The 19,989-nt window shown below is 33.9% G+C and overlaps 1 protein-coding gene across 2 annotated transcripts in view; it reads left to right on the top strand.

Annotated features, from left to right (window-relative positions):
* The window catches only part of RNGTT (RNA guanylyltransferase and 5'-phosphatase), a 347,371-nt gene that overhangs the window by 171,026 nt on the left and 156,356 nt on the right, over positions 1-19,989 (top strand). For both annotated transcript variants that reach the window (XR_002730197.1, XM_023205265.1), the window contains exon 13: positions 16,095-16,195. Coding sequence is in view for 1 of the 2 variants with exons in the window: in XM_023205265.1 (XP_023061033.1) it covers positions 16,095-16,195 (101 nt within the window). In the remaining variant the exon portion in view is untranslated. The remainder of the gene's footprint in view (positions 1-16,094; positions 16,196-19,989) is intronic.

The following is a 19,989-nucleotide window of genomic DNA, read 5'->3' on the forward strand; positions in this document are numbered from 1 at the left end:
ATTTGTTTACTAGCTTTTATAAGTAGATTTTAGTGCATATTTATGCACTACATAAGTAGATTTATGTAGCATATTAAATTTTTACATGTGGAAATAACATTAATTTTTAACCTTTTGAAAAATCAGCTTTGATTTTACTTTTATCATCTGGAGAAACTATGTTTCTAGACAAGAATTGTATGCCATTAATAATCTATCACTATGAAATAAAAACAGAATAGTAGATTGTATAATTTAAGTAAGAATAAAAATCTTGAAAGTATTTTTGTTTTATATGTAGAAAAATGGCTTTTCTTGTTGTACCTACTAACTCTACTATGGTTAGTAAAACATAACTGTTTCTGTTGAGTCTAGAGCTATTTACTTTCAAACAGTAAAGATATAATTGTTTTTTAATGTTTGCATCGCTATTTTGATTTTCCTGTAAGGTGGGTCAGCTTGATTTTATGTATCTGGTATTCATCAGTTTGCATAGAAATTTAGAGTCAGCTTTGATTTTAATATTGCATTCTTTTGAAATATTAATATTTTTATTAAATCTTTACTACTGCCAGGTATATTGAATATTATGGATAGATTGTAAAATGAAAATTGGAATTAGCCTAATGCCTTGTCTTGAAGTACATGACGAATTAGAATGGTTTTCCTCTGTAGCAAGGATGTTACCATGGTGAGAGCTTCTGTTTCCATGACATTTGCCTGCATATTTTGATAGGTCTTCAATTGAAGAAGGGCTCTGTTTTCTGGCAGGCTGCAAAAGTGTCATTCTATCTTTTCTCAAAATGTGTTATTTTTATTGAAAAATATAATTTTCCAGGGAATTGTAATAGCAAAGTGCCAAGAAAGAAAATGCACCTTATTTTAATTTTTTTTCCTTTTTCAACTTTTAGAGCACAGCAAAATATTCTTAGCTTGCTTTGTGTAAGGAAGAAAAAGGAAAACATCATTTTCAAGTTTTAAAAATAAATATTTAGTTTTTTTTGAATTTTGTTGGCAAAATAAACAGCTACAGATGCATAATTTGTAATCAGTCTCAGCTAGATATAGATATATCTGTACAACTAAAAGGAATTGCTAATAATGATATATTGGTAGCAGAGAAAGGGGAAATATACAAATAAGGACTTCACAAAATGAAAGAAGTGGTGAATTCCTAGAGGGTAAATATACAGAATACCAAATCAGTTCTCATATAAATGATACATATTAAACACTTAATGAATTAGGGATAGTTCTTTTTATTAATAACTTATGTTTAAAGTTGAAACATTAATGGTAGATTTTTAAAATTTGCATTTTACAGTGGTATAACTTTAATTTTTAAACTAGATAATACAATCACGTGGTTCAGAAATTTTAACATGTATTTAAAAAATACGTAGAAGAAAATCTCCCTCTCATACTTCTTCCCTAGTTTCTTTATATATATAGAAGCAAATACAAATGTGTGAATACATTCTTATTTTCATTCCACTTTTTCAAAAAGATAGCATATTATTTTACTTTTTGTTTACATATTGTTTGCTTTTCAGAATTTGTCCAGGTATATTTTTAATGTCTATTTTGTTTTTGTTAGTGCTCTGATTTAGGCATCTAGGGAGATATACTGGAATCATAGCAAAAAGATAGGGGTTATTAATTGTTCTCTCTTATCCCTTATGCTTATAGCAATTCCACATTTTAGAAGGAAATATGTAAAAGCACACATTTTGTCTGTGTAGGGTACGAAAATTGATTTTCCTTTTGTTGTCAAAGTTCAGTGATAACTTTAGTGGCTCTTTCTTATGATAGACCAATTCATTTTTTAAGAGCTACAAACTGAAAGAGTCTCTAAAAAATATGTATTTATACATGCTATTTCTTCTGCCTGAAACTATTTTATTTTTTATATTACTCCCATTTATCCTTGAACTATCAAGTTAGATGTGCTTCCTTGAGGAAGCCTGGTTGTCTAGCTGAGCTTGACTCTCCCCTGCCCCCACAGTATTCCCATTGGCCTCAATGCCCTTAACATGTATGAATTTTTAGTTATTTTAAAAACTACCATTTCTCTTACTAGATTGTAAATACCATGAAGACAGAGATCATCTCTGTCTCATTCACAGTGATATTTTTAGTGCTTATAACAGTAGGGTGAATATTAAATACTGTGTTGTACATGTAGGCAATCTGAATGTCTTAGTTCCTTAGATTCACTGTACTTTCTCTTGTAGCTACTTAACTCATCCTTATTGCCTGTGTAATTCTCAGCTTAAATTTTACTTCCCCTGGGAAACTTCTCTTTATGTTTTTGACTGTGTTAACATTTCATTTTCTCTGCTATTATAGCACTCTGAACTTCATATTTCATTAAATTCTTCACAGTTTTTTGTAACTGCTTATTATTTGTCTGAAACCCCCATTATCTTTTTCTTACTGGCCTCTAGCACAGATGTTGACACAGTCTTAGCAGTTGATCAATAGATACTGGTTTAAAAAAAAAGAATGAATTCATACTTTAGATTAGTGATTCTCAACTGGCATGATTTTACTTCCCAAATAACATTTGACAGTATGTGGGGACATTTTTTATTATTTTGATTGGCCCATAGAGGCCAGGGATGCTGTTAAACCTCCTACATTGGCACGGAACAGCCCCCACAACAAAGAGTCTACTGGCCCAACGTCAGTAGTATTGCTGTTAAACAACCCTGCATTAGACTCTGGATTTCTTTGCTTTCTCCATATTTTCTTAGATTTATAGATTTATAAATTTATAGGGCTTTTAAATGTACTTGAACAGATATCTTAACCATTTTGTCTTTTTTCTTTAAATTCTATGTTTTGTGACAATTTTACTTTTTTGACACATAGAAATTGTATATATTTAGGGCATACAGCTTGATGTTTTGATGTACATTGTGAAATAATCACCACATTCCAGCTAGTTAACATTTAAGATTTCTGTCTACTTGCCATTTTTGTACCCTTTGACCAAAATCATCCCATTTCTAGTTCCCTCTATTTCCGGGCAGCCACCATCCTAATCTCTGCTTCTATGAGTTTGACTAATTGGGATTCCATTTATAAGTGAGATCATGCAGTATTTCTCTTTCTGGCTTATTTTTGCTTAGTACAATGCTCTCCAGCTCCATCCATGTTACCACAAATGGCAGAAGTTACTTTTCTGGGGGTAAGGCTGAATAATATTCCATTATATATACACCACATTTTCTTTAACCATTCATCCATTGCAGGACATTTAAGTTGCTTCCATATCTTCGCTATTATGCATAAAGCTGCAGTCAATGGGAGAGAGCAGATATCTCTTCATGATCCTGTTTTCATTACTTCCAGATACATACTCAGAGGTGGGATTGCTGAATCATAGGGTGGTTCTGTCTTTAATTTTTTTGAGGAACCTCAATACTGTTTTCACTAATGGGCTGCACCAATTTACATTCTCACCGACAGTATACAAGGGTTCACTTTTCTCCATATCCTTGACAACACTTGGTATTTCTTGCCTTTTTGATAATAGACATCCTTGTAAATGTGAAGTGCTGTCTTATTGAGGTTTTAATTTGCATTTTCCTGCTGATTAGAAATGCTGAGATGCTTTTCAATAGGCCTGTTGGCCAACCACTTTCTTGTTTTGAGAAGTGTCTATTCAGGGCCCTTACCCATTTTTAACAGGTTGTTTGTATTTTTAATATTGAGTTGTATGACTTCTTTATATATTGGATATTAACCCCATGGATATATAGTTTGCAGATTTTTTTTTCTCGTTTCATAGTTGACTTTTCACCTTGTTTGTTGTTTCTTTTGCTGTGCAGAAGGTTTTTAGTTTGATGTAGTCTCTCTTGTCTGTTTTTGCTTCTGTTGCCTGTGCTTTTGGTGTTATATCCAGAAAATAGTGGCCAAGACCAATGTCAAGAATTTTTGTTTGTTTGTTTTCTTCTAGGAGTTTTACAGTTTCCATTTTTGTGTTTAAATGTTTAATCCATTTGAGTTGATTTTGTGTACAGTGTGCATCTTTTTTTCTTTTCATTCACCCCATACAATGTGGTAGTTAGTATATATTTTGGAATCTGGAAGAAAATACTTAGGTTTAAATATCTTTTCTACCAATTTCTTTATGACTCTGTTTTGTGATCCATGAGAAAAGGGTACCATGTTAGATTGACCTACCTCATGGAGCTATTTTGAGAATGAAGTTATTTAAGAGAAGTCAAACCAGTAACTGGTGAAAAGCAAAAACCCAGTCGATGTTAGCCCTTAGAAGTTATTACTGCCTTTAGTATCCTATGTAAAGGGCATAGGAGGGGATAAAACTAGAGAGGATGAATAAGGCTAGATAAGCGGGCAGAGGGGAGGTGGTCTTTGGTTGTTAGGTTGAGAAGCTTGTATTATTTTCCGTAAACCATCTAACCAGATGGATTCAGGATCAGTTGTATTTGATAGGGCCTGTTGATAATAGGGATAACAATTAGGTTGATCACAGTAGCCTGGGTGAAAAAGTAATAGAGAAAATTGGTGGAATATGGAACTGGTAGAGACTGCGTCAAAGATGATTAGAGTTTTGAACCTTTCTGGTTAGGAACAATTATGTTAATCAGAGATGGAAATCAGAATGGAGATGAACTTGTTTTTTGTTTAAGAGTATGAATGATTCAGTTTTAGATTTAAAACTTTAGGCTGCCTTTAGGATATTAATGAATAAGCCAGTGCCTGACATACTGTTATTTGGGAGAAAGTTAGTATGAGAGATGAAGAATTGGGAGTAATTTTCATTGTAGGTATATTTGGAGTGTTAGAGGAGTGGATTCTTTATAATGTGTAATAGTGAAAAGGCAAATAATAGATTCTTGAAGAATGTGCGTTCGTAATTGATTCCATTGTTTTACTGTCTCTAGCAGCATTACTGCCTAGGATTTCTAAAATTTTCTTTAAAAATAAATGCTGTAATAAAACTAATACTATAGTGAGGACGAGGATCTTTCTTAGCTTCAGATGTGATCTTTGTGAAGAAGGCATTGTGTCTCAGGTTTTACTGTAGAATCTGGTGATAACTACTCACATTTTACTAGTGGAAATAATAGAATAACATAAGCCTGCAAGGTGTTTTTGGATATCTTTGGTCTAGATATCCTGTTTTAGGCAAGCAAAATGCTATTGCTACATTTTTACAAATGAGATAGATAAAGCCCACTTTGAACTTGCTTTAAATAATTACGTTAGTAGAGGCAAAGAGGGACTAAATATGTTGCTCCGTTGCCGTTACTACTGCTAGCTTCATTTGCATCAGGGTTTCTCAACCTTGGCACCATTGACATTTTGGGCTAGATAATTCTTTGTTGTGGGCAGCTGCCCTATGCTTTGTAGGATGTTTAGTAGCATATCTAGCCTTTAACCACTAGATGGCAGTAGCACTCCCTCCCCACCTCTTTTTCAACCAAAAATGTCTCCACGCATTGCCAAGTATCCCTTGGAGGCAAAATCTCCCCTAGTTGAGAACCAGTGTTTTACACCACAAGTATATATCAAGTATACCTCCAGTTAGCTTCCTCTCCAACCTTAGTTTTACAGACTTCTCTTTGGCATATGGCCATCTTCTACCTCTAAGCCAGGTTCTGTTTTCATCTGGTCAACACTTTTCTAAGCATCTTATTTTGCTGCCTGACGTTTACATGTATTATATTTTTGACTTTAAGATGGCAATGGATATCTTGGGTTATATTGGTAATTACATTTACACCTAATATATCCCCAGTTTTTTTTTGACAGCTCACCTGATACAATCAGATTTATTTCTATAAACCAAGTATTGTATTTGTCAGTTAACTATAGCTCTGGTAATTATTTTAACCTAGATACATGCTGATAAATTGAATTATATTACTCTGACTATACACAGGAACATGTAGAATGAAAGGGTGTTTTTATATCCTTGTTTATAGTTCAGCAAGATTCTGTATTTCAAGTTTGATAAATCAAATATTTATTTCTAAAAGGCTTATTCAGTTCCTGTATTTATAATATATTTGCTCTTGTTATTTTGGGGATCATGAAAAAAGGATTATTTGATAGTGATTTATATATATAATCTTTCATAAATATTGTTAGCTTGTTTCATAATCTCAGATATTTCATTTTTCAATTAAGTATACCTGAGACAGATATTTTTGTAGTAAGTTTTGAAATTCTGTATTTTTAATTATTCAAGTATTCAAGCATTTTACTAGGTGTTTTATAGGCACAAAATTGATATGATTTTTGCTAAAGTAGAATTACATTCTAATGGGTATTTCAGTATATTTTACTCATAGAATCTGTGTCATTGTTGAATCTACATTCTGTAACTGGGAGCTATAGTATTTTTAATATACCATTTTCTAAATTAGTTAATTAACTAATTAATTAATTAGTTAATTAATTAATCTGAGACAGAGTCTCACTCTATTGCCCAAGTTGGTATGCAGTGGTGTGATCTCAACTCACTGCAACCTCCACCTTTCAGGTTCAAGCAATTTTCCTGCCCCGGCCTCGCAAGTAACTGGAACCACAGACATGTGCCACCATGCCCAGCTAATTTTTGTGTTTTTAGTAGATACAGTGTTTCATCATGTTGGCCAGACTAGTCTTGAACTCCTGACCTCAGGTGATCTGCCCGCCTTGGCCTCCCAGAGTGCTGAGATTACAGACGTGAGCCACTGTGCCTGGCCCCATTTTCTAAACTTTTTTAATCGTTAATTTTCATAAAGGTGCTTTGAAGTTCCTAATAATATCAAGTCTAGTATTCCAAATTAATATGAATGATTTGGTGTGCATTGAGATGAGGAGTTACTTAAGTTTCTGAATTATTGCTGTGTAAAAACAGAAGAGTTGATACATGTTTTCTTATTAGACAAAATTGAGTCTTGATTTACAGGCAAGAAAATGTGAATGATATTTAATATCTATTATACAAATAAAATTACATATTTTAGATTTCATCATTAGGTACCTGTTAGGAGATATTTTAAAACTATACCATCATTCAACTTTTCTAGATTTAATAACTTAGATTGATATTGGTTTTTTTTTTTTTTTTTTTTTGAGGCGGAGTCTCGCTCTGTCGCCCGGACTGGAGTGCAGTGACCGGATCTCAGCTCACTGCAAGCTCCGCCTCCTGGGTTTACGCCATTCTCCTGCCTCAGCCTCCCGAGTAGCTGGGACTACAGGCGCCCGCCACCTCGCCCGGCTAGTTTTTGTATTTTTAGTAGAGACGGGGTTTCACCGTGTTAGCCAGGATGGTCTCGATCTCCTGACCTCGTGATCCGCCCGTCTCGGCCTCCCAAAGTGCTGGGATTACAGGCTTGAGCCACCGCGCCCGGCCAGATTGATATTGGTTTCTAAGTGGCCTTGTAGTCACTTATATAAACAAGTCGGAAGCAGAACTAAACAATGATTTGTCTGTAAATATGACATTTCCTTGGCAGAGATTGCGAATGCGGTGGGATGTGCATAGTGTGTTTCAAGCTACACAAACTTACTCTTTTTCTTGAGCCCATTCTCTCTTGCTGACACTCCTTTCTCCCCTTACTTTTTTTGACCCTTTACTACTATAATGAACCACTGTTACTTAAAGGCCTGTGACTTTTCTGCCAAATAAGCTTTACTAGGAAAATGACTATATTTTATCAGATTCTCTTCATTAATGAGTTGACAATGGGAAAATTTTGCAGTTCCAACTTTTCCAAAAAAACTTACATTGAAAGCCAGTCTAAAGAGATTTATTTGTGATTATCCTGAAGTATATGTGTTACCTAAATAAATCTCTCAGGGCAAATATATGGAATAAAATTTCCACTGAAAAATTATATATTTGATTTTATACTTACTCATGCTTCAATACAAAACTTGAGGGAAAATAATGTGCATTATTTTCTTACACGTGGCACAGTTAAAAGGTGTTTCCTATCAATTCCAGTGATTTTTCTTTCTTAGCAAAACAAGTTATATTGGATCGTCATTGTATGGACTTCCGTTTGAAATAAGCGATCCTGTGATTATGATTTTTGCAGTTTTAAATAATTTATAAAAATCCGTTTGAGCTGGGTGCAATGAATTGCACTCTTCATCTCAGCTACTCAGGAGGCTGTGATGGGAGAATTGCTTGAACTCAAGAGTTCAAGGCTGCAGTGCTTTGACTGCACCTGTGAATAGCCACTGTATTCCAGCTTGGGCAAGATAGCAAGACTCCATATCTAATTTGAAAAATCAAATTAAAAATTTGTTAGAATGCAATTTAACTTGGGTAATTAAAAAATATTAGTATTGAGAAACTTAGCAATTTTTCCTTCCTAAGTATTTTTCTCATAGTATGGACCCACCTTCCATAATGCACACACTGAATTGGGAGACTTGCCTCTCCTTTAGCACATCCTATATTTTTCTACTCCTGTGTTTTTGCTCATGTTTACTTCATACTGCAAATCTACCTGAGTGAATATTACCCATCCTTCAAGGCTTACAATGTTCATTCCTTTATAATCAATTTTAAGACACTCAGGTAATACTTTTTCTTTTTTTGCTATGTACTTAGAATACATTTAAAATCTCCAAGTGAAATTTATCCCCTGGGTCACAAGGTTGGTATAAACATATGCAGATCAATCAATATGATATACCACATTAACAGAATAAAAGCTAAAACCACATGACCATCTACACAGATTCATACAAAGCATTTGGCAAAGTTCAACATCCTTTATGACAAAAACTTCCAATAAAATAGGTATAGAAGAAAATTTTGTCAACACAAAGGCCATTTATGAAAAGGCCATAGCTAGCATCATAATTAATAGGGAAGAACTAAAAGCTTTTCCTGAAAAATCCAGTACAAGGCAAGGATTCCCCTTCTTGGTGCTTCTATTCAACGTAATACTGGAACTACTAGCAAGAGCAGTCAGGCACGAAAAAGAAATAAAAGGCATCTAAAATGGAAAACAAGTAGTTTATCACTACTTGCAGATGACATGATCCTATATGTAGAAAAAGACTGTTATATCAAAAAAACAACCTGTTAATTCAATAAAGTTGTAGGATGCAAAGTCAACATACAAAAATCAGTTACATTTCTCTGCACCAATCAATAACAGCCTGTCTGAAAAGAAAGTGAAGAAAACAATCTCATTTACAATAGCATCAAAAAGAATAAAATACCTAGGAATAAATTTAACCAAGATGGAAGAAATTGAATATGATACAAATAAATGGAAAGATATTCCATGTTAATGAATTGGAAGATTTACATTGTTAAGATGTCTGTACTACCCAAAGAGATGTACAGATTCGGTGCAATCCCTATCCAAATACCAATGACATTTTTTACAGAATTAGAGAAAAACAATTCTAAAATTTGTAGGGAACTAAAAACCCTGAAATAGCCAAAGCAGTTTTGAGAAAGAAGAACAAAGTTGGAAGCATCACACTTCCTGGTTTCAAGTTATATTACTAAGCTCTAGTAATTAAAACAGTGTAGTACTGACATAGAAACAGACACATCGACCAATGGACCAGAATAGAGGGCCCAGAAATAAACCCAAGCATATATGTCCAACTAAGTTTTGACATGGGCACCAAGAATACACCATGGGGAGAAGATAATCTTTTCAGTAAATGATGCTGGGGAAACTTGAATATCCATATACAAAAGAATGAAATTGGACCCTTATACCATATCCAAAAATCCACTTAAAATAGATCAAATACCTAACTGTAAGACTTGAAACTGTAAAACTCCTAGAAGAAAATATAGTGGAAAAGCTCCTTGATGTTGGTCTTGGCAGTGATCTTTTTGATGTTACATCAAAAGCTCAGGCAACAACAGCAATAATAGACAACTGGGACTACATGAAACTAAAAAACTTCTGCACAACAGAGGAAACAACAAAATGAAAAGGCAGATTGGGTGAAAATATTTGCAAAGCACATATCTGATAGGAGGATAATATCTATAATATTAAATGAATTCACAACTTGGTAGCAAAAAACAAAACAAAAGCAAATAATCTAAGGACTTGAATAGACTTTTTTTTTTTTTTCCGAAGAAGCCATAAAAGTGGTCAACAGGTGGCCAGGCATGGTGGCTTACGCCTGTAATCCCAACGCTTTGGGAGGCCAAGGCGGGTGGATCACCTGAGGTCAGGAGTTCAAGATCAGCCTGACCAACATGGAGAAACCCCGTCTATACTAAAAGAAAAAAATTAGCTGGGCGTGCTGGCACATGCCTGTAATCCCAGCTACTTGGGAGGCCGAGGCAGGAGAATCACTTGAGCCTGGGAGGCGGAGGTTGCAGTGAGCCGAGATCACGCCATTGCACTTAAGCCTGGGCAACGAGAGGGAAACTCTGTGGGAAAAAAAAAAAAGGTCAACAGGTGTATGAAAAGGTGCTCAACATCACCAATCACAGGGAAATGAAAATTAAAACCTCATTGAGATATTACCCCATGCATATTAAAATGGCTATTATCGAAAATACAAGAGATAACATACAAAATAGTTGGTGAAAGTGTGGAGAGTGAGGGTGTTCCACTGTTAGTAGGAAAGTAAATTGGTACAACCATTATGGAAAACAGTATGGAGGCTCCTCAAAAAATTAGAAACCTATTATATGACTCAGCAGTTCCTCTGAGTATATACCAAAAGAAATGAAATTAGTACTTCATAGAGATATATTTGCTCTCATGTTCATTACAGCATTATTTGCAACAGCCTACATATGGAAACCATCTAAATGTCCTTCAGTGGGTCAATGAATTAAGAAATTATGGTATATTTACGCAACAGAACATTATTCAGGCTTAGAAAAAAAGATCTTGTCATTTATAACAACATGGATGGAGCTGGGGGGCATTGTACTAAGCAAGATAAGCCAGACACAGAAAGAGAAATGGTGTGTGATTTCACTTACATATGGAATCTCAAAGAGTTGAGTACACAGAAACAGAATGCAAAAAACACCTATTATTAAGCTACTTGGTTAATAAGCTCTTTTAAATGGGGGAGAAACAAACCCAGTTGGTAATTTATTAGTAACAACTTTTCATTATAGGTGATAAACTAATTCTGTACCTCCTTATTGTAATTGAAACAGATATAAATTACTCTGTCAGTTCTAACTGTACAGTCTTCTGTGGTTAGAAGTATGAAAAAATTAGCAAGCTCAGGTCAGAGGGAGAGCTATGCTTTTTGTCCTCCCTCTCAATTGTGGGTATTCAGAGGGATTTGTTTTGTTGAAACTAGAAGGTGCTGTTCAGGACTAGGAAGAAAGTTACCAGTGCTGGGAGTGGGGGAATTGGGGAGATGTAGGTTAAAGAGCACAAATTTGCAGTTAACATAGCCTGAATAAGTCTGGAGGTCTAATGTACAGCACAGTGACTGTACTTAATAATATTATTTTATATAGTGGAAGTTTGCTAAGAGAGTAGATTTCAAATGTTCTTGACACACATGTACGCAAATACAAGGTAACTGAGGAGATGGATAATGTTAATTTGCTTTACCGTGGTAATCATTTCACTATGTATATCATACGTTGTGTTATAATGTTATATACTTTACATATCAAAAAATTTCAATTAGTTTTTCATTCTGTTGAGTAAATGCATTCCAATTAGGATACCTATAAAGTGAATATACAAATGTATCGATTAGTGTGATTTATTTATATTTACATATTATATGCATTAGAAAGCTATAATGCTGAGTAACACAATTATTTACAAAGCTTTTGTTTATTAAAATAATTTTTGTAATCTCTAATTACATGGACAGTGTTGTACAGCCATCTCCACTATTTCCGAAACCTTTTCATCATCCCAAACAGAAATCATTTAACCACTAAGCAGTAACTTCCATTTACTTCCACACTGTAGCCCTGGGTGACCTCTAATCCATTTTTGGTCACCATGATTTTTTTCTATTTTAAATATTTCATGGAAGTGGAATCATAACAATATTTTCCTTTTGTGTCTGGCTTATTTCACTTAGCATAATGCTTTTGAGGTTCATCCATTTGGTAGCATGTATCAAAACTTCATTCCTTTTTATATTTGGATAATGTATATATATACACAACCTTTTGTTTATCTACTCACCTGGTGGTGGAAACTCGTCTTTACCTTTTAAGTTTTGTGAAGAATGCTTCAATGAACATTGACATACAAGTGTCTGTTTGAGTAGCTGTTTTCAGGTTTTTGGAGTGTGTACTTAGAAATGGAACTTCTGGGTCATGTGGTAATTCTGTGTGGCTTTTTGAGGAACTGTTAACCTTTTATCTATAGTGGCTGCACACTTTTACATTTCTAACAGCAATGTGCATGTTCTGATTTATCCACATTCTCACCAACACTTGTTATTTTCTGTTTTTCTTTTTAAAATTATGGTCACCCTAGTTAGTGTGAAGTGGTATCTCCATTTGATTTTGATTGCATTTGTTTAATGATTAATGATAGTGAATATCTTTTCATGTGCTTATTGGCCATTTGTATGCCTTCCTTGGAGAAATGTTTATTCAAGTCTTTTGACTTTTAAATTTGGGTTTTTTTTTTTTTTTTTTTTTGCTGTTGTTAAGTTGTATGTATTTTAACAATATATTCTGGATATAAATAGGTACCTATCCAGATTTACATCAGATGTATAGTTTGCAAACATTTTCTCCCATTCTATAGGTTGTCTTTTCACTTTCTTGATAATGTTCTGTCATGCACAAAGGTTTTTAATTTTGATTAAGTCCAAACTTTGTAGTTTTTCTTGTTTCTTGTGCTTGTTTCTTATGCTTTTCTTGTTGCTTATGCTTTTGGTGTCAAAACTGAAAATATACTGCTAAATCTAAGATCACAAAGCCTTGTGTTTTCTTCTAAGACTTTTATGGTTTTACATGTTATATTTAGGTTGTTCATTTTTTGTTAATTTTTGTATATGGTATGAGGTAGGCATTCAATTTCATAGTTTTGTATGTGGAAAACCAGCTGTCCCACCTCTCTTTCTTAAAGAGAGTATTCTTTCCCTCATTGAATGGGCTTGGCATCCTTGTGGAAAAGAAATCAATTTGCTATAGATATATGACTTTATTTATGTACTCTTAATTCTATTCTGTTGGCCTTTGTGTCTGTCTTTATGCCGGGACCACCTGTTTTGATTACTGTAGCTTTGTAGTAAGTTTTGAAAAGTAAAAAGTGTGACTCTTTCAATTTTTTTCTTTTTTCAAGATTGTTTTGACTCTTTAGGCCTCTTGAAATTTCACGTGAATTTGAAGAGCACATTTTCATTTCTGTGGAAAACACTGTTGGAATTTTCATAGAGATTGCATTGAATCTGTAGATTGTTCTAGGAGTATTGACATCTTAACACATTAATTCTTCCTATCCATGAACATATGATTTCCATCTTTTTTTTTTTTTTTTAAAGAAATCAATGTTCAGCGTACAGATGATTCACCTTGGTTAAATTAATTCCTACATATTTTTTCCTCTAGATGCTATTGCACTTTTTTTTTTTTTTTTTTCTAAAGACAGAGTTTCACTCTGTTGTTCAGGCTGGAGTTCAGTGGTAGGATCATGGCCCACTATAGCCTTGACCTCCCAGGCTCAAGCAATTCTCCCACCTCAGCTTCCTAAGGAGCTGGGACTACAGGCATGTGCCACTATATTTGGCTAATTATTAAAATTTTGTAGAGATAAGGTCTTACTTTCTTGCCCAGGCTGATCTCGAACTCCTGGGCTCAAGCTGTCCTCACACCTCTGCCTCCCAAAGTGCTGGAATTACAGGCGTGAGCCACCGCACCTAACCCTATTGTAAGTTTTTAAAAATTTCCTTTCCATTTTTTCTCTTCTGATTTTTATTGCTGGTATATAGAAGCAAAACTGAATTTTTGTGGTGATAATTTCACCAAAAATAGTGAATTATTAGGCATAAATTTAACAAAAGCCATGCAAGATCTTCATACTGAATACTACAGAACATTGTTAAGATTCATTTAAGGATGAATAAATGGAGAGATTTACAGTGTTTATGAGTCAGAAGATTCAATTTGGTTAAGATGTCATTTCTTCCCTAACCTATTGATTGATTTAGTGTAATCCTCATTATAATTTCAGCAGGCTTATTTTTCATAGAAATTGGCAAACTGATTTTAGAATTTATGTGGAAATGTAAATGCTACCTTAGCTAAAAGTGTTCTGAGAAGGAAGAATAAAATTTGAGGACTTAACAACCTGTTTTCAAAATGTATAAAGTTATAGTAATTGAGACTATTCTATTAGCAGGAAGAAAGGCATATATGTCAATACAGCAGATTAGTAAGAAAAGAAATGTGTGTGTGTGTGTGTGTGTGTATATATATTTATATATACACAGTCCTGTGCTTCATACCACAGAAATTAATAAACCTGAAGTAGTTTGTATACCTAAAAATAAGAGCTAAAACTATAAAACTTGTCTAAGAAAACATAGTAGAAAATTGTAAAGGCCGGGCGCGGTGGCTCAAGCCTGTAATCCCAGCACTTTGGGAGGCCGAGACGGGCGGATCACGAGGTCAGGAGATCGAGACCATCCTGGCTAACCCGGTGAAACTCCGTCTCTACTAAAAATACAAAAACTAGCCGGGCGAGGTGGTGGGCGCCTGTAGTCCCAGCTACTGGGGAGGCTGAGGCAGGAGAATGGCGTGAACCCGGGAGGCGGAGCTTGCAATGAGCTGAGATCTGGCCACTGCACTCCAGTCCGGGCAACAGAGCGAGACTCCGCCTCAAAAAAAAAAAAAAAAAAAAAGAAAATTGTAATGACTTTAAGAAAATATTCCTTAAATAGGTCACAAAAAGCACAAATTATATAATTTTTAAATGGATAATTTTGACATTACTAAAATAAAGAACTTTGGTCTTCAAAAGAAATTGTTTAGAAAATGAAAAAGCCAAAGACTGGTGGAAAATATTTGTAATACATATATCCAACCAAGACTATTTATTTAGAATATATAAGTAACTTCTTACAAGGCAGTAATGAGTCAAACAGCTCAGTGAAAACAAGAGTAAAAGATTTGAACAGACACTTCACCAAAGAAGGTATACAGATAGCAATAAACAAAAGAAAAGATCTTCACCATCTTTGTACCATTAGAGAAATGCCAATTAAAATGGTGAGACACACACTTTAGAAAGGCTAAATTAAGAAGACTGACAGTGCCTCGTCTAAGGCAGATATAGAGCAAATGGACCTCTCATTCATTTCTGTTAGGAATAGAATATGTTACAGTTTGACAGTTCTTACAAAGCTAAACATGCATTTGCCACGTGATACAGTCATTCCACTCTCGTAGTTATTTACCCAAGAGTTAGGAAAACATGTCAGTGTTTTGGCAACATCATTCATGATAGCCAAAAACCGGAAACAACCCAGGTATCTGTCACTTTGTAAATGTGTAAATAATTTGTGGTACATACATACAATGAAATCCTAGTCAGTAATGAAAAGGAAGACACTACTAATACATGCATCAGGATAGATTCATCTCAAAACTCTTATGTAAAGTATTTCTTTATTTTTTATTTTTAAAGTTTTTCTTATGTAGGTACAACTATAGTCGTAGAAAACAGATCACTGTCACCAGAATGCTGGGGGAGGGAATTGACTGCAAATGTTAGCAGGAAACTTTTTCAGGTCCTTGAAATGTTCAATATCATGATTTTGGTCATAGTTACGTAACTATATATATTTGTCAAGATTTGTTGGTTAATTTTATTCATTATAAATTATCCCTCCGTAAAGCTGAACAAGAAAAAAAGCATTTTTAAAAATCAGGCTTCTTTTAAGTCATAGAAAGCTTGGATAGAATCACTGGTTTATTCTTTTTCTGGACTTTCACAAACAAGGGTCTACATGTCTTTGGTAGGAAAAGAAGAAAGGTAATCAATAAGAATGTAGCTATCTAGCCTCAGGTGTTGGTTGAAGGTTAAGGTTATGTTTAGAAAAGAAGTAATTTTGCTTAATAAAAAGTTACATTAGGTTTAATACATTGAATATTTAATTTTTAGCTTCTTAGTAATGATTGTCATCATTTTAATTGGCTTTAGAAATATAAACCTGGTCGATGCGATGATATTTTGAAATGGAAGCCTCCCAGTCTGAATTCTGTGGATTTTCGTCTAAAAATAACAAGAATGGGAGGAGAAGGGTAAGTATGCACTTTTGTACTTTTTGCATGAAATAATACTGTTTGTGTAAGGCTTCACCTTTTACAGGGTATTTCATGTACACTTTACAATACTTTAAAGAAAGAAACGAAAATACTTTATTTTACAAAATATTTTACATATACATTAATCTCATTTTCAGAGATTACTTCTTTGACCTGTGTCAGCTAACATTTTGCAGTTTCCTTTAAACTTTACTGATCTTTGTTTTAAAATCATTTTTCATTAATATAATATATTATTATATTAATAATAGCAATATGAAAGTTAATAATATTAAAAAATGAACTTTGGCTGGGCGCGGTGGCTCACGCCTCTAATCCTAGCACTTTGGGAGGCCGAGATGGGTGGGTTGCTTGAGCTCAGGAGTTTGAGAGTAGCCTGGGCAACCTGATGAAACTCCCTCTCTACCAAAAATACAAAAATTAGCTGGGCTTGGTGGCACATGCCTATGATCCCAGCTACTCGGGAGGCTGAGGTGGGAGGATTGTTTGAGCCTGGGAGGCAGAGGTTGTAGTGAGCTGAGATTGCACACTGCTGCACTCCAGCCTGGGTGACAGAGTGAGACCTCATTCCCCCCCCCCCCCCCCCCCCCCCCCCCCCCCCAAAAGAACTTTGTTAAATTGCAAAGTGAAAATTTTACTAAATTTTGAGATTTTACTAAAAAATAGTTCTGTTATATGAATTATAGATCTAGATATAAGATGATCATTAGTATTATAATTAAGCATATCAAAATAAGTCTTTTTTTACTTTGAAGGAAATTACTTCATGTTTGCATTTGCAGAGCAAATATTTTCTATACTTTTGTAGGGTAAGGGCTTAACTGTTGACTTTCATTAAGGTTTTTCATAATGTTTATTAAGTGTTAATTTTTTAATTTATTGGTTAATCTTCCTTTTATGACTTTTTTGGTTGCTGTCTTAGTATAAAAGATGCTTTAACATGAATATTTTGAAAATTTTTCCAAAGTCTTGTTTTTATTTCACTTCTGTTCTATAAATTTTTAAGTATCTTGTCTAAGTAAAAATACATTACAACAAAATAAGAAATCCTTATTCAAGGAAATTAGAGAAAGTAAATAGGATAATACTAGCAAAGAAATTAAAACTTACCAGTGTATCCCGTGAAATTTTTACTTATCAAAGGTAAAGCACCGATAGCATTTTTACTAGCTGATGGAACAGGGGATATATGGAGTCCAGACTCCAAAAGATTAAAATATTTTAAGAAACTATGCATTATCAAAGAGAGGAAACTCTGCATTGTGGTGAATCTTAAGTGAAAAGGTGGGTTTAATAAAGCATGTGGATATTCGTTTTCAAACAGTAGGGTATTTAATATTTTATTTTAGGCGGGGTATGGTGGCTCATGCCTGTAGTTCCAGCACTTTGGGAGGCCAAGGTAGGAGGATCACTTGAGGTCAGGAATTTGAGACCAGCCTGGGCAACAAAAGGAGACCCTGTTTCTAAAACAAACAAAAATTAGCCGGGTATGGTGGTGCATACCTGTGGTTCCAGCTACTTGGGAGCAAGACTTTGTCTCAAAAAAAAAAAAACAAAAAGAAAAAGAAACACACACACACACTATCCCTAAATGTTTGTGGCTTAATTTACAATTGGGACTTACTGGCAAAAAATTGTTACAATTATCTGGAACCCCCAAGAATATATTGAACTCTATATAGAGTCTGATTATAATCTGAGGATAGATAAATTTAATACTATAGGAATAGGTGGAATATACGCACGTGAATGACTTTCAGGATAATTTCAAAAATATCTTTCTCTTATCTAAACATTGGATAAATATTGATATGTTGAACTCAAGATTAGCCCAGTGTACAGATTTTCTCAGTTGCCAGTCAAATGTGGGATTGTTGATCACTAATCGTGCAAGTTGGGTGTAGGCTTGATATGTTCTTCTGGAAGTGCCTAATAGAAGACCATCTTGCTATTAGAAAAATGGAGGCTAAGAAACTAATTCTAGTGGGGCTACACTTGTTTTATTTTGTTTTGTTTTTTTGACACAAGCGAATACAGTTCTTTGAAAAATAAGACTTCAAAGATGAAGTAAAATTTGTTAAACTGCTTCATTACTAGGTCTTCTATTTTTCTTAATGCTACATTTGTATTTGGTTAAAAAATATAGACTCTCGGATTGTTTCATTGGGTTTTTAAAAAATCGCTTACTTTTGCCTTTTACAGTCATAATTCTTAGTGGCACTTAAAGGCTTCATGAGGCTAAACATAGAATACTCATTTCTCTAGTAGTAAAAAATGTTACTTTTACTTGTAATTTCCTATTGTAATTAAACATAGCATGATGTAATTCAGTTTAGTAGTTTGTCGTCCTAGTTTTGCTTTTTTTCATAGTACGTTTTAAATATATTTTGTTCTTTTAAAATTTTACCTATTTATATGTCTTCTTCCTAAAAAATGGAATTACTTTTGAGTCTAGCGCATCTTTAAAACTCATCCAAATGTTACTCTAAGGTGATTTTCAGATAGGAATGTGCAACTTACATCAGTGTGTGTACATTATTTGTGTAATGGTAGTCAGTTTTCAAAAATAGAATATTTAATATGAAATATAACATAGTAACTATTACATAAAACATATTTAGTTAGCCAGAGTAATATGCTTTTTCTAAATGTAAAGAATGTTGTGCATTATAGCAGTCTTTACTGAATAAATGAGTTTATATCTAATGCTTAGCATTAACTCAGTATTTTAGAGAATATTGTAAGAAATATGCCTATCATAGTTTGAAAGGGGAGTAGCTATGTTTCTGAATCATTAAGCATGCACTAGTGAAGTGGGACTAAGCTATTAAAACACCATGAGAGAAGCTCATTTCTTTGATTGTACTTCCAAATATTTCCACAAAGCCTAAAATGGAATAGAATATCTTGAAGGTATATAAATAGTAGTCTTTGAAAATGACTGCAGTAGTTTTCTAAGAAATGAAGACTGAGGCATTCTAGGTATGTTATTGAGTTTGACTTTAATGAGGTGCTAATAGTATAGATTTCTGTTAGATTAAAATTTAATACAAATAGAAAAATCTGTTCTATGTGTTGAGTGCCCCGTTGATGGCAGTTAAAATCTGTACTTTGCTCTTTTCATTTCCTATTATCATTTCTGAAAATTTGAGATATATTAACATTGATTTATCATGGCCAAATATAACTTTTGTATATCTTAGCAATTTATATTGTGTTGAGTTTTATAGACAATACAGATTTTCATCTGAGAGCTATTCGTTGTTTTAAAAATATGATGGCTTTATATTAACTAACTTGTGATCTAAGACTATGGTCATGGTCAAAAGCTAGAATTACAAAAGTAGTCTGTACTCTGGAAATTGCAAACTCTTGAGTACAGTGTCAGTGATATATAGTGATTGGTATAAACTTATTATTTGTATAGAATAGTATTTTAGAGTACAGATTTTAAAGCTGGACTGCCTAGGTTATCTCCTTACTGTCTGTGTGATTGAGCACATTACTTTTTTCTGTTTGTCAAGTTCTTCATCAATAAAATAAGAGTTGGCCTCATGAGACTTTGTAAGGATTAAATAAGCTAATGTATGTAAAATGTTTAGAACAGAACCTGGTACTTGGTAAACGTTGAAATATTTGCCATTATTTTTATTGTTTTAATCAAAACAAATTTAAAAGTGCGTCTTCCCTTCTTGCTGCTTCTGCAATACTATCTGTTACTTGCTGCACCAAGTCCAACTTTCCGTGTGAATCATTTCCTATTTGATTCC

Source organism: Piliocolobus tephrosceles, chromosome 5 (genome assembly GCF_002776525.5).
Source record: "Piliocolobus tephrosceles isolate RC106 chromosome 5, ASM277652v3, whole genome shotgun sequence".
NCBI lineage: Eukaryota > Metazoa > Chordata > Mammalia > Primates > Cercopithecidae > Piliocolobus > Piliocolobus tephrosceles.